Here is a 15,695-nt window from a genome sequence, read left to right on the forward strand (position 1 = left end):
GCTTGCCTACCCCCCTCCCCCCGCCCCCCACATATCCATCTATCTAGTCTCTAGCAGGAGCTCAAAAAACAGTCTTCCGTCCCTCGGTGGTCCGATTCAACAGATATGTCAACCCAGCCATCTGCAAGGTTAATCCCGGCAGGTTGGCAAAACATCTCACAGAGCAAAGGGAGCTGGGTCTGGATCACTCAGGAACCCTGCTTAGACTCTCCCGCAATCCCTACTGCTCCCTCCTCGACACATTCGTTCATTCTCATTTCCGTGTGCCCTCTCTCTAAATTAGACAGATTTCTGGCACACTCACTCTCCATGGAGGGCTGGATGCCCCCTAAGCTTTCCTTACATAAACCACATGGAACGAGGAGAGCCCAGGTGGGCTGGGAGGTGAAGGTTTCCAGAGCAATTCGCTCAAGCCCCCCTCCCCGCCCCTCCCAGGCAGGCAGCCCCAGCAGACCCCGGCCCAGCAGGACCCCGCCCTCACCTTGCTGATCTTGTTGGTTTTGGGGAGCGTCTGGCTGATGTGCAGGTCCGAATACCGGGGTGGCTTTCGTAGAGGGTTGTTGATGTCACACGGGACGGACTCTGTCCGGACTAACCTTGCTGGATCCGTAGGGGTAAAAACAGCAATTTGGGAGTTTAAGTACCGCTTCGTGTTAAACCGTTCTGCCAGGAAAGCCTAGCTCAGACCCCATCTTGAAGGCCTGCCCCCAGGATGGGAAGGGAATCCTCCAAAAACAATAGTTGTCAGGTCATGGCGTTAAGATCGGGTGTCCTCTGTGCTTTCTAGAATGTTTATGTTGTTAAGAAATGACTTGACAACTGTACATCTTGATAATGAAGCCGAAGCTATCCATTTGTTTTCGATACCATAATTGTTTCACGTGGGCATCATTTCAGAATTGACCCTCCTTTGAAATACAAGAGGTTCCTGATTCCTTAAGATCTACAATCAATGGATAAGCTCAGAATGACCACCCGTCCTTGCCTCCATCTAACCTTTGTGTCGGGATCCTCTTTCGTCATTTGTGGGATTTCTCAGGCCCGGGCAGCCTGCTGCGTGTCAAAACACGTTTGTCCTAAACAAGGCCACAGGGATCCCTGAAAGGAAGGCTTAGTATCTGCAGACCTCCCCTCAATGTCCTCCCTGAAGCCGCACAAAAAGCTGGGCACACAGCTGATGCTAAATAAATCCAAACGACGTCATCCAAGCTTCTCTTCCCGTCACCCCTCTCGTATTATCACTTCTTATAGGGACCACAGGGAGGGGCAAATTGAGGAGCTCAAATTCAAATCTGATGCCTGGCAGTGTGACTTGTTAGCTGTTTTGTGTTGCGGGGGGAGGGGGGGGGGCAGTGTTGGTGGAGAAGTTAAAGCTTTGGACTGACCCAGGAATTTAATTTTTCTGCTTAGCCTGAGCTGCCATCTCCATGGAAACCAACTATATTTTAAACTTCCTACCAACAAGGGTGGGGGATGGGGGGAAAGCAAGAAGCTGGAGGACTTCTGGCAAGTTCCACTGGCTTTGCATGTACGGGCACCTGCTGCCTCTGAGCAAAGGGGGCACGGCCATGAAGGCAGCACGTAGGGAGCCTTTCTTCAGGTGTCGGCTTCTGGAAGCGGGTCACCTTGCAGCAGGCTGGTTCTGGTCTCCGCATGGGAGTTGGACTCTGGCAAAGACCACTAGGAGGTGGTTTCCCCAGTGAAGCTGACCCAAGCAAGACAAGGGGTCAAGAGCTGTGAGAATTCAGCTTTAAAAAATAGCCTCACTGAGCATATACAGTTGTGCAAGGAACAGATGGTTCTTAATTAAGGATGGGTGGGAAGGGGCAGGAGGGCTGAAGACTTTTCCTTCCCGTGCAATTTCCTCCCCTCGTGGAGGTAAGCAATGCAAAGATCATCGAAAACCAACGGCCCAATGGCTTTGGAACACATCCCAAGGCTTTCGGCAGCAATTTGCTTCCTTCTTTGAGTTTCCCTTGGGCTCATTCTAAATTGGGGCAGATTCCCTGGAGCGTGCATTGACCAAGGCCAGGGGAGCTGGGAGGGGCATAGCAGGGACAAGGAGGGACTCCGTCTCACATCAGCAGGTTGTGTACCTCAACATTGGCTCCAAGGCTCTAGCCAACCTATAGATGGGAGGGTGGGAGGGCAGGGAATTGGCCAGCAAGAATTTTAAAACTGTAATAAGTCGCTAATATCTGAAAATAATACAACTATTTGGGCTTTTCTTTGAAACATGAGAAAAATTCAGGTCCACGTTGTTTCTATCATTGCTGGAGTGGCTGTCTTCTCTAGATGGTTCCTGGGCTCCCCTTCCACTTTGCATGGCCCCACCTGGCCACCTCCTCTTATTCAGGATCCTGGTTTGGCCCTGGAAGGTACCTGAGTTTGCAACTTGTACCCTAGAAGTCTTGCCTCTTAAGGGGCAGAGGAACTGCCCACAGATTCAGTTAAAAATGCAGATTTTGATTCAGTAGGTCTCCTGTATGTTGAATAGCAGAGGTCAGAACCAGTGATATCCAACAGAACTTTCTGTGATGATGAAAGTGTTGCTTGTCTGCACTATCCAATATGGTAGCCACCCTCTGTGGCTACTGAGCCCTTAAAACGTGGCTGGTGTGACAGAATAATGGAATTTCTATTTTTATTTCATTTAAATTAATCTAAATCTAAATAGCCAGGTGTGGTTAGCAGCTACTGTATTGAACAGCACAGGCCCAGAGAGTCCCCTGGTGAATGAATTGTAACGTAGATAACAGAAGCCAGAGATAACTCCCCCATGAGACAAGAATCAGGGGAACTATTTTGAAAGCTGGACTACAAGGTTTCCCCAGTTGAGTCCCTGGCAGGTAGGGAAAAGCCTTTCCTTCTAGTCTTTCCTTCGCACTAAATTGGTCTTGCTTTTTGTGCAAGATACAAGGCTGGCCACGGCTCTCCCAAGGGCAGCTGTTACCTCGCTGCTTGGACAGGTTGGCCAGGACACTCCCAGAGCCCCAGGGGACAGAACACAGATGGCCCAAAACCAACAGACCCAAGCCCGACCCTTCCCATGCCCACCTCTGCAGGGCCAAATGACCGAGTCTAGAGAGCATGTGAGAGGAAACACTCAGCCAGCACTCTTTTTAAGTGCGAAGGAAAAGCAATGAGATTAGGGGGGAAAGAGAGGAGAGTGGAAATTAGGAGAGCAGACAAGAATGAGAGAAAAAGAGTTAGGAAGGGGGAGATGAATCTGGGGGCTAAAGTATCAGAGAGACCAGCAGCGGGGCAAGGAACAGGGAGAACAGGCACAGGAAATGGATGAAGGGGACAGATGCCAGGAAGAAGAGCATCAGAAAGGAAAAAATTGGCAAATATCGGGGGATTAAGAGGTACGCAGAAATGGCCTGGATGGGACAGCTATCTCAGAGGGCCTGCAGGAGCCCCTGCGCCACCCTACCCCTAGGGCACCAAGTGTTAAATACTTACCTCCTCTGTGGATGATCAGGAGATGACAGGGTGGGGCTTCTTTGGTGCATTTGTTGTGGCACTTTAACCTGAGAGAGAGAAAGAGAGAGAAGGATGGAAAGATGGGTGGCTGGGAGGCTGGGTGGGTGGGTGGATGGAATGGTGGGTGAGTGGGTGGATGGGTGGATGGATGGGTGGGTGGATGGGCGGGTGGATGGGTTGGTGGATGGATGGATGGATGGGTAGACGGATGGTGGTTGGAGGGATGGATGGAATGGTGGGTAGATGGAATCGTGGCTGAGTGGGTGGATGGATGGGTGGGTGGATGGACGGATGGAAGGATGGATAGATGGATGGGTGGATGGACACATGGTGGTTGGATGGATGGATGGATAGATGAATGGATGGATGAATGGGTGGGTGGGTAGGTAGATGGATGAATAGATGGATGTGATGCCTTGGTGGTTTAGAAATCTCTAGAAGCTGTGGATACAAAAATCTGAGATGAGATAGGGCAGCTAAAGTATCTCCTTGGCACCTAGGAAATCAACTCTGAAGAGTCTGTTGCCATTCCCCTCACAGGTCAGTCCTGGGTGGTTCAGAGTGGGTAGCAACTCTTTCACCAACCATGTCCACTTGGACTTTATGCTTTGAAAGATATTTCCACTTTTGGTCTGTATTTTTAATCTTTATTGTCATCGTCATCATCCAATCCTAATAATCTTCCACTGTTTTCTTGTAAATTCATCTGGCAACCATGGCACTAAACATATTACATACACTATGTCATTGGACCTTTAGAACAACCTTACACAATGGATATTATTATCGTTCCCATTTTACAGATGGAAAAACAGATTAACTGAGCTTTCCTGGCAGAAACCTCAGGTCAGTGGCGCCAAAGGTGGTTTCTCGTTTTTCTTAAAGCCTCAAGCAACAGGACACAGCTAACCATGGCTTCCCCTTAGGATGAGATCAGTAACGGCTATTCGGTTTTAGACGTACGAAGAGTTTAGAGTCAAAATGTCCTACTTTGAGACAATGTCACCTTGCTCTCCCCCAAAGAGTTACCAGACTTCAAAAGGATAATAGATAATAGAAACCCCGAGTAATTTTGACCTGGCTTTGTCTTTTCCGTTTAGAGTTTTATGTCCGTAGGAAAGATATACGCTGTGGCAGATGCTGTGGGTACCCCACCTGCATCCTTTTGGGTTCCCTTATCATTTCTGTGCACGCCAGCCTAACTTCCAACAGCCAACATCTTTGCCAGAAAACACCCTTAGCCTGCTCAGAGGTTTAATATCAAAATACACAGAGAGGCACAGGAGCTTTAGATTTGCCCTCGACCTTCTTCCTCTCTAGGGATTTGACAGTTCTCTTTAACAGAATGGTCTCAACACCTAGTCATAGACTCAACTTTGACTCCCCCAATTAGTCTAGCTCGGTGGTTCTCAAAGTGGAGTCCTGAGACCAGTCACATCGGCACCATCCGGGAACTTTTCAGAAATGCCAATTTCTGGGACCCCCCCCACCCCCACCCCGGATTGATGGATCTGAGACTCCAGAGGTGAAATGCAGTTAACATGTTTGGAACAAGCCCTCCACCTGAGCGTGATATGTGCTCATGTGTGAGAACCACTGGTCTAGTTGATTGTTTTGGAACGTTTATGCACATTTGCCCAATTATTTTTTTGTCTTCAGTCTTTTGGGCCCTAATAGGGCACTGAATTCCTCTCTCATATGGAAAGGTTAGCCCTGAGGCCGCCAGGAGTGCAGGGATGAAGTGGGGTGGGGGGTGGGGGGTGGGGGGGGGAATGCAGGCAGCATGGAATAATGCCAGATCACATCGTAAGAACATTAGTCCGTCTCCAAATCTCCTTCTCTCTGACTGCATCGGGGAACTCTCTGGTGCTAACACATCTTTATATCTCTCTACCACATGCTAAGCCCAGTCCCAGATTTGGACAGGCGACAGTATCCACAGGAAATGTAATACATTTATTTTTCCGGAGCGCCTGCGTGGCTCAGTCAGTTAAGCGTCCGACTTCAACTCAGAGGTCATGATCTTGTGGTCTGTGAGTTCGAGCCCCGCGTCAGGCTCTGTGCTGACAGCTCAGAGCCTGGAGCCTGCTTCGGATTCTGTGTATGTCTCTCTCTCTGCCCCTCCCCTGCTTGTGCTCTGTCTCTCTCTTTCTCTCTCAAAAATAAACATTAAAAAAATAAATAAATTTATTTTTCCATTTTTCCATTTTTTTTTTCTGGTTGCCTTATATTAATGGAAGTGATGCTGATTTTCCACCCATGGTAATAAGACACATTTCCATCCTTAAATAAATGTATTGAAATTTAAAAGGCCATAAATAGTAAATAAATAAAAGGAAGGCTGCTACATACATATGACAAAATCACGACAGGGTCATGACCGAATGACTGAATCAACTCGGGACAAATTAGCTTAGACAATTCAGAACTGTCAAAAAAAAGTGGCAGCTCTTGGCCCCTAAAAGTCTAAGATGATTGAAAAACATTAAGGGGGCACCTGGATGGCTCGGTCAGTTGAGTGTCTGACTTCAGCTCAGGTCATGATCTCGCGGTTCACTGGTTCGAGCCCCACGTTGGGCTCACTGCTGTCAGACTGTCAGTACAGAGCCTGCTTCAGCTCCTCTGTCCCCACCCCCTCTGCCCCTCCCCAACCTGCGCTCTCCCAAAAAAAAAAAAATACTAAAAAAGAAAAAAAGGGGTACAAGCTCTGAGAACAAGTGCTTGTGATGAGCCACGAAATGCCCCCGGGGCTTTACGCAATTTATTTAATCCTCATATCAATCCTAAAAAGTAGGAACTAGGGGAACCAGGGTGGCTCAGTCAGTTAAGCATCTGACTCTTGATTTTGGCTCAGGTCCTGATCTCACAGTCCTGGGAGAGAGCCCTGCATTGGGTTCCATGCACGGAGCCTGGTTGGGATTCTCTCTCTCCCTTTCTCTCTCTGCTCTTCCCCACCTCAAAAAAAAAAAAAAAAAAAAAAAGAATAAAAAGTAGGAACTATTGTTATCCCCATTTTACAGAGTGAAAAACTGAGGCTTAGCAAACTTGGATAACTTGCTGAAGGTCAAATAGCCAGTAACAGACAGAAGTCCCGAGCCCAGCTCTAACCACCACGCAGATGCCTGTAAAACCTTCATTCTTCTTCCTTTACATCTTGGGGGTGGGGTGAATAAGTGGGAAGGTCCCTAGGATCTCTAACCAGCACAATCAAAATGTCCTCCTTTGAGACAAGCCTAAGATGTCACTTTGCTCTTTCCCTATAGTTGCCTGACCTCACAAGGATAATAAAAATCCCACCTTACTGCAAATTTGTCTTTTTCTTTTCTTTCTTTTTTTTTTCAAATTTTTTTGAATGTTTATTTTTGAGGAAGAGGGACAGAGCATGAGCAGGGGAGGGGCAGAGAGAGGGAGACACAGAATCCAAAGCAGGCTCCAGGCTCCGAGCCATCAGCACAGAGCCCGACGCGGGGCTCGAACTCATGGACCGCGGGATCATGACCTGAGCCGAAGTCGGACGCTTAACTGACTGAGCCACCCAAGGCACCCCATGTCTTTTTCTTTTCTAAAGCTCCCCGGACTCTCAAGTCCCAGTCCCCCTGGAGGTCATTGGTATTGCATCCAAACCCTAGTTCGAAGCTCCAGGGAATGTGCAACTAGCCCTTCATTCATTCTGCAAACACTTAACAGGGCCTACTGGGCCCCAGGTCCTGGGGACATGCCGGGAACAGGGCAAATGAAGCTTCTATGCTTACGGGGAGGGATAAAAACCACGTAAACAAATATCAGATCATTGCAGGTGTGTTGAGATGGAAGAAAAAAATCATTCAGGGAAACCGGATGGAGGGTATGGAAGTGAGAAGGATGGGCTTCCGGCCAGTGCAGAAGTGGGGGGCAGGAACAAGCTGGTGGGTTCAGGGGTCAGAGGTTAAAGGCCGATGAGGCCGAAGAGAACCACAAAACGATAAAGACACGAGGAAGGGGCGGAAGACACGGACAGGGCCCCCCGCAACCCTGGCGAGGCGTCTGTATTTGATTCTGCAGGCCCCGGGAAGTCACTGGAGGCCGTCACAGCCGGGATAGGTCAGACTGATGCTTGGGAAGCCCTGAGCTGGGGAATCCGCTGATGCCAAATGAGAGTGGAACCGAGAAGTTTCTGCACTCACTGCTGTTTGAAATCGCTTGATTCTGCCCTGGAAGCTTCCAGAAAGAAATTTTTCCTTTCTGCCTCTCCCGCCTACGAGTCTTCTCTAACGAGCGCAGCTGGAATGGTGACGTGCAGGTGTGGAGAAGCCCGGTCGCTGTCGTGGGCAGCACTCTGAAGCAGGAGCAGACAGTCCCATGCCACCGCTGGACTGCGCCCGAACCAGGACGGGGCAGGCGGAGCCTCCTGTGACCTCAGCCCGTGCCCTGCTTCCCCCAGGCATTATCCCCTCCGGAATCCCTCGTTGCTTGTCTTTTGCAGTTAGAGAAAAGCCTTCCTTCATCTCTGGCCAAAAGGTGGGAGATGGAACGCTTGTCCCTCTGGCCAGCGCTTCAAAGGGCGGCCCTCGCAAGGGGGGGCACAGCCACTGCTCTTGCAGAAAAGCCCAGAGAACTTTCACGCTGAGACACTTAACCCTTTGCACGGAGGTAGGTGGAGCAGTGGCATCTACTAACTGAGTGGGCCGACTAGCCTAGCGCTGAAATGATACAGACCCTCAAGGGCAGGGGAAGAAGGAGCCAGAGAAGGAAATGCACAGGATTCCACCCAGATGAGACTTTTCCTTTCACTGCCCATAGAAGGGAAAACTAAGGCCGACCGCCCGCTTCCAAGTCAGACCCCCAAGGCTCAACCTCCAAGGCTCTGATTCGGTCTTTGCCGGGAACGTGGGTGTTCAGTGAGTGAATGCCAGAACCACTGAATGAGGAGGACACATTCTACTTCCCAAACAAGGGGTGTCCAGAAGCCTAGATCTTCCAGAATACAGCACCCTCCCCTCCAAAAAGGCGAAATGGGGTCAGGAAAATATGAAGCAGGGATCTGGGTTCAAGGTCCGACATTATCACTTCCTGGCCGTGACAACTTGAGTAGGTCGCCGACCCGCTCTGAGCCACAGTCTCGTCATCTGTAAAATGGGGACAATCATAGTATCTGTAGCTGCAAAGAAACGTAGTATCCGCAGTTGCGTAGCTGCAGAGAAAACTAATGATATGACACACGCGGGTGCCCAGGACGATTACTTGAAGTAGCAGGTGCTGTTATAGTTTTCGTTATAGTCATTCTTACTATTGCTAGTTTGTGTCTCAAGCCCCTGAGACAGTGGAGGACTTTCTCTTGCTGAATTGTGGGCTGACTGCAATGCCTGGAGCTTTGAAACACCCACGGGTGGGACCTGGCTGGTGACGATCCCAGTCTCCTCCCCTTTGGGTGGGACGGACACTCAGAGGTGTCAGAGGTGAGACTGGACCCCAGCTACCCAGAGCCGTTACCTGCCCAGCGAAGCACCCAGTGCTGGCTTCCTTCCTTCCCTTCCTGGTCTCACTCCCCCGCTCCCCCGCTGGCATGGTCTGGATCACCTCTTCAATACACTTGCCCTCGAATCCTTGTTTTGAGGCCTTGAGGAAGAGGCGAGCCCAAACAGGACACCATGATCATGAAAGGAGGCTCAAAACCCAAAGCGGCCATCCCAAAGCTCTCACACCAAAGCCGAGCCTCTACTCCCTGTCCCTTGTGGGTCTGCGGCCCACGGTCCTTAATGAATTTGTTTCTCCAGGTGCTTCGTTCCACACAGAGAAGAGGGAGGGCTGGGGGGCACACAGCTGACAGGACAAAGCTCCCCATCAAACTTGGCCCAGAGGAGCACCATGAGTTAGCACCGTGGCTCTGAACAACGCCAGGCACCAGGGAAAGGTCATATGGGGTTCCCCAAGTAGTTAGAAGCTTGGGTTTCTGAGTCAAGCCAACATGAGCCTGAACCACAGTTCTGCCCTCCCCACACCAAGGGGACATCCGTCCGCCTTGCTGAGATCCAGGTTCCTCGTCTGCAAAACTGTAGTGAGGATCTCATCAAAAAATGCCCGAGTGGGGTCCACAAAGGCAGCACACAGGTCAAGGTTTCCACAGACAGGCTGAAACAACTTGAGTGGACACAGAGAATGCCACGCGAACCTCACGCAGCCTGGAAACTTGGAAAGGATTTATTTAAGACTTTTCATTGAAGAAGGTTAATTTTTTTTTTTTTTTTTTTTAACTTTCAAAGCTAATAGGATAAGCTTCGGTTACGGAGAAAAGTTGCCTTCGTGGGATATCTTGTTCCCCAAAGGAGCTGCTGGCTAAATGAGACATCCTCTCCGTCTGACAGTTAAATGTGTGAATTTATCTTGAGGGCAAGATCTGGGTCGTCCTCATCCTTGTAGCCTCCCGTTCCTTCCCCCCTTTCAGTGCCTAGCCTGGGGGCTGGTGCATAATACATGCTGCATAAACACGACAGACACAGAAGGAGAGAAAAGGAAAGACAAGGAAGGAAGGGCAGAAGGGAAAGCCATCGAATGCCACTGACCGCCCCCGGTGTGCGGGCGTGAATGGTCTCTATCAAAAGGCTCCTTGAAAAATGATTCCTATTTCTTATAAAAGGAATCTCTCACAGTTTGTGAAATGCAGGTGTGTCCGTCTCTGCATTCTTCTCTCGAGGTCCCCTCTTCCCCACAGTGAGGTCAGGACAGGGGTTGGGCCAGAAGCACATGGACTTGCATGGACCTTGCCCGGGAACGGTGGGGGACAAATGAGCAGCTTTGCTGTTTCCTTAACGGATCTGTCATGGCCCCCAGCCTTCCTGTGGGGCAGACGAGAGCCCAGAGACCCGTGTGGCGCTGGGATCAGAAGGCTAGCCTTCCCTGAAGGGGGGCGGGCAAAATTCCTGCTGGTGAACACAGTCATGTCCATTTCAAATGGTTCACTGGGCAGTTGTAACCAATTTACAAAGTCTGCAGCCCAACTCCCTGACCCTGACTTTGTCTCGTCCACCACAGCTTGCTTTGCAATCCATATGAGCAGGGCACAGCCCTTCCTTACAGAGAACAAATGATGTTTTGAAAACCTGGCTCCCAGCATCTGAATGAGGGAACGTTAAAGAAACGCCTACCTCTTATATAACCTGTTTTTTTCTGAACAACACAGCCATGAAGGGTGGAAACCACCGTGCCCATTTCAAAGTCAGGAAGACTGAGGCTCAGGAAGCAGGCCACTCATACAGACAGTAAAGAGCAGAGTCAGGGTCATTCATTCATTCATGCACATAAAGATGTGATTGCCTTCCTCCTCTGTGCCAGGTGCGGGGTGAGGCCCCAGGGTGTGTGTAATAAAACAGGGCAAGAATTCTCTCTTTAATCATCTCTCTTGCCAAGATCCAGCACACAGTTCGCCATCCAGGTATGTAAACCCATCTCTTACTATTCCGATCACGAACATCTTTCCATCCATCCCACTGCCTCAGAGTTGCCCCTTTTCTAGAAAGGATCCCCTGTGGATCGGAACTAGGTTCTCGGGGGCTTGGGTTGGCAAGAACCACTTTCCCTCCAGAAGCTCCTTTTGAGATCTACTCCACCAACAAACATTTCCTGAGCGCTTTCTACGTGCCAAGTACCGTGCCGGCCCTGGGGGTACAGAGAGTGAAGGACACGGGCAGAGCCCTACCCTCAACTAGTTTGAAGTCCGGTCAGAGAGACAGGCAGGTACACGGGCGAAGACAATGTAGTTACGTTACGTGGGATGACGGTGAAGGACCGGGTGTGGCACTTTGGACCTGAGGGGAGTCCAGGAGGGCGTCCTGCAGGAAGAGGTGACCGAGCTGAGCCTGAAAGATAAATGGGAGCTGGCCGAAGTGTGCAAGGGAGATCCAGGCAGAAGCAACACAAGGCGGTGCGAGCATGTGTTGATTGGTGGGCAGGTGGCCTTCTGCAGGGGTTGAGACTTCAGTGATGCTGGAGTCCTGGGTTCAAGGAGGGAGGCAGTGAGAGGGGCGAAAGGACAGCTCAGTAAGGGACGGCACAGCGTATCACTGGGAGCCTGGATTTACCCTGACAGCAAGGGAGAACCAAGGAAGGATTTTAAGCGGGGAGGCAAAGGCTGGATATGCATTTTGCAAAGACCCCCTTCCCCCTCTCCCTGCCCCACTCACTTCTACGGGCAGAATATGTACAATTAAAGGGCACAAAGCTCCCTCACGCATTATATTCCTGACTTCCTGCTTTCTGCTCTCCTTCTCCCAGGTCACCGCACTAAGTGCTCCTCAAGGCTTCTTGCAAAATCACAAAACCAAATCATTGCCCCCTTTATAGTGGGGCTTGTTTCACTGACTCCCCCAACTGAGCAGTTTTGTCTCATCTTGGTTCCCCTGTGGTCTCTCATTTAAGCCAATGCTTCGAGAAATGCCCCATATGCTCTCAGTGGAGGATATCAAAACACTTCTTCCCCTTCCCGCTGACAACTCAGTGAGGCTGAGCTCTTTGGCCCGCGACTGGGTAAGAAAAAAAAAAAAACGACAACAACAACAACAAAAAACCCAACAACAGAGATGAACAAGGTTGGTGGGGAGTGTTAACATATAAATCATACCGCAGGCTCCAAAAAATAATGAAAAATGATCAGGAAAACCCAGCACTTCTCTCCATAAGAGGATATACTGCAGGAAAGCTGTGGATTAATTAGCTGTTGGAGATGTCCTCCCCTCCCCATCCTGCAACTTCCCCAAGAGAGGAGAGAGTGACCACAGAGTTTTCTTGGTTCCTAGGACCTGCAGGTGTTCATCAGAACACAAAGACCCGTTTGCTATCTTCCTTTGTTTAATATATATTTTAATGTTTTTATTTATTTTTCAGAGAGAGAAAGACAGAGCATGAGCGGGGAAGGGGCAGAAAGGAAGGGAGACACAGAATCCGAAACAGGCTCCATGCTCTGAGCTGTCAGCACAGAGCCCGACACAGGGCTCGAACCCGTGAACTGCGAGATCATGACCTGAGATGAAGTCAGATGCTTAACCGACCGAGCCCCCCAGGCGCCGCCCCCCACCTTTGCCATCTTTCAATTCAAGAAATAGAGGAGAGGGTAGCAGGCTCGGGGAATGAGGAGGAAAAAGATTACTAGCTCTGGTCTAAGGTCAGGTTGAGATCAGATTTGCATCTTCCATTCTGCCTGTTTAAGTCAAGGAGAAGCAGAGAGGGGGCTAGCATTTGTTGCTGGCCTACTGTGTGGCTGGCCCTTTACCCACGTAAAGTGGCTAAGAGTCTGGGATGCTGAGTCAGAGAGACCGGTGGTTTGATGAGCAGATCTACCTACTGGGAGACTTTGGATTTACTCCTGAAGGCCTCCGTTTCTTCACCTGTAAAATGGGGAGGAACAGACCCTACCTTCCAGGGTTGTTGCAAGGATTACATGAGATCATGCATGCGAGCTGTTCAGCAAAATGTCCAGCACTTAGTAAGCCCTCAATACATGATCCCATCAGCACCATCCATCACACTCAATGCCCACCTCAGCGTCTAGCAGAATTATTATTTTTTAAGTTGTTTTCTTTACTTTTTTTTTTTTTGAGAGAGTGGGGGGGGCAGAGAGAGAGGGAGAGAGAGAATCCCAAACAGACTCTGCACTGTCAGCACGGAGCCCAAAGCAGGGCTTGATCTCATGAACCGTGAAATCATGACCTGAGACGAAATCGAGAGTCGGATGCTTACCTACTGGGCCACCCAGGTGCCCCTCCAGTAAAATAATCATCCTCCACATACAACTGTGATTGGACCCAAAGTTTTGCACGTACTAGGCAAAAACTCCCATAAGGGACCGTGAATTCCCATTCTGATTGTTGCAAAAACAGAAATGTTTCTATTAATGGAAAAGTAAGTTCAGGCTTCAAGCTGGTGATCTCTGAAATGCATGCTTATAATTATATCCTGCCAATATCCTGTGTGGGGTATAAATTCCCGAAGCTTCCAGGAACTTCACGGCAGCTGCAGCATCGTGTTCATCAACTCCTCAGTCTTTCCAGGGCCAGGAAAATGAGTGCACCCCGTTGCTCAAACCAACCATGGCTTACTCCACACTTCCACCTCATCACCTGTGGCTGGAGTCACTGTGCAAAACCAGGAAGTGTTCAGATAAAACACGGTATTTTGATGCAAAAACACAGGTTAGGAGAACATACAGCCCCAGAGAAGAACCAATAAGTACACAAACTCCAAATAGAAAGATCCAATAACAGAGCCATGGCTCATTGAAATGAAAATCAGTAGAGACGCCGGGGTGGCTCAGTCGGTTGAGCATCCGACTTCAGCTCAGGTCATAATCTCACGATTCACAGGTTTGAGCCCCATGTCGGGCTCTGTGCTGACAGCTCAGAGCCTGGAGACTGCTTCAGATTCTGTGTCTCCCCCTCCCTCTTTGCCCCTCCCCTGCTCATGCTCTGTCTGTCTCTCAAAAATAAATAAGAACATTAAAAAAAATTTTTTTTAATGAAAATTAGTAAAGTGCCAGATTATATGGAAAGAAATAAGTGCCAGCACATCCAGCCAAGCTACCGAAGGCAGAAGGAGAAGGAACGTGTTTAAAGGGCATTCAAACACTGGAATAAATTGGAAGTCTTGGGCTAGTTAACTCAGTTTTCTAAACTCACTTTTTACCTTCCCAGGGAAATGATTATGGGTCTCACCCCTACAGAAGTGGGCAGTGACCTAAATCAGAACACAGGAAATGTTTCTATTTGCACAGACATGCCCCAACCGACATGGGTCACCTGGGACATGGGACTTCCAGTGCTAAACCCAGGAAAGTCCCAGGCAAACCGAGATGTTTGATCGCATTATTGAATATTGTAATGGCACTCTAAAGTTGGCACTCCAGGGGCGCCTGCGTGGCCCAGTCGGTTGAGCGTCCGACTTCAGCTCAGGTCATGATCTCGCGGTTTGTGGGTTCGAGCCCTGCATCGGGCTCTGTACTGACGGCTCAGAGCCCGGAGCATGTTTCGGATCTGTCTCCCTCTCTCTCTGCCCCCTCCTGTGCATGCGCTCTCTCTCTCAAAAATAAATAAATATTAAAGCGGCACTCTAGAACTGAATTACAAGTATACCACAGTCCCATTGGTTGGCAATGACTGTTTCACTATAGAAACCAGAGGCAATTCCACCAAGGGCAATTCTGCTCCCCCTGGGAAGATCTGGCAATGTCTGGAGACATTTTTGGTTGTCACAACTTGGGATGGAGTATGTGTCTGTGTGCGTGTGTGTGTGTGTGTGTGTGTGTGTGTGTGTTGGGGGTGCTCCTGGCATTTGGGGGGTGGATGCCAGTGACGCTGCTAATTATCCTGCAATGCACAGGGCATTTGCCCAAACAAGGAATTATCAGGCCCCAAATTTCAATGGTTCTGAGGTTGAGAAACCCGATTATAAATGCTTGAACATGTCTCCCAAGGATGGTTCAGAATATCCTAAAAGACAAATGGGGAACAAGAACTATGGAAAAGGAGGAAATGTGCTACATTTTCCAGAACTTTCCCTCACTTCAACCCACGCAGGTGATTTAGTGAGTAGGGTTCTCTTCCTTCTTTGCATTAATAGAAAATCCGTTTCTGCAACTTAATACATGCTGACCAACTTACTGAAAGATTCGGATTTGAGGGAATCCTCAAGTCATTAATGCGACTGGTGCACTCACAGGTCCTATGACATCCAATTCAGAGAGGTTTAGAAACTTCCCCAGAATCACACAGCCAGGATGGGGCAGAGCCAGGACCTAAACAGCTCTCTCTGCCCCCTGCTGTTGTTTTATTATGCTACGTTGGGTTCCTTAGAAGCAGATCCTGAGATGGGTGTTCTTGTGAGTGGAGAGAGTTCTCCAAGAGAGGCTGCTTCCTTTGCGGGGGGAAGCTGGATAAGGAATGGGGGAGAAGCTAAGCAAAGACGTGGCTTCAGGTGACTCTAGTCTCAGCCTGATTCCCCCCCCCCCACCCCCCGGGGGCTCTGGGCTGCGAAGTGCACCACAGAGGGTGTCTGCCTTGAGGCAACAAGGCTGGCCTTCTGTACCCTGCACCTGGCTCTGAGCCAGCCGGAGCAGGGGGAGGCTTCTTCCCGGGCACCTTGGGGTGAGGCAGCCACAATCACCCCCTCCCACCGGGGAGGTCTCAGGTATGAACTGTTTGCAGCAGCTCCCACAGCAACCGGTAAATGAGGTCGCCAGGAAGGTA

At 49.7% G+C, this 15,695-nt stretch overlaps 1 protein-coding gene across 1 annotated transcript in view; it reads right to left on the bottom strand.

Annotated features, from left to right (window-relative positions):
* The window catches only part of KSR2 (kinase suppressor of ras 2), a 427,363-nt gene that overhangs the window by 83,056 nt on the left and 328,612 nt on the right, over positions 1-15,695 (bottom strand). The window contains exons 8-9 of the mRNA XM_047088271.1: positions 3,468-3,533; positions 482-608 (exon numbers count right to left, since the gene is read on the bottom strand). Of these exons, the coding sequence (XP_046944227.1) occupies positions 482-608; positions 3,468-3,533 (193 nt within the window). The remainder of the gene's footprint in view (positions 1-481; positions 609-3,467; positions 3,534-15,695) is intronic.

The sequence above is a fragment of the Lynx rufus genome, unplaced genomic scaffold, assembly GCF_022079265.1.
Source record: "Lynx rufus isolate CCGP_SWC_20201006 ecotype Redwood Valley unplaced genomic scaffold, mLynRuf1.p SCAF_24, whole genome shotgun sequence".
Lineage (NCBI taxonomy): Eukaryota > Metazoa > Chordata > Mammalia > Carnivora > Felidae > Lynx > Lynx rufus.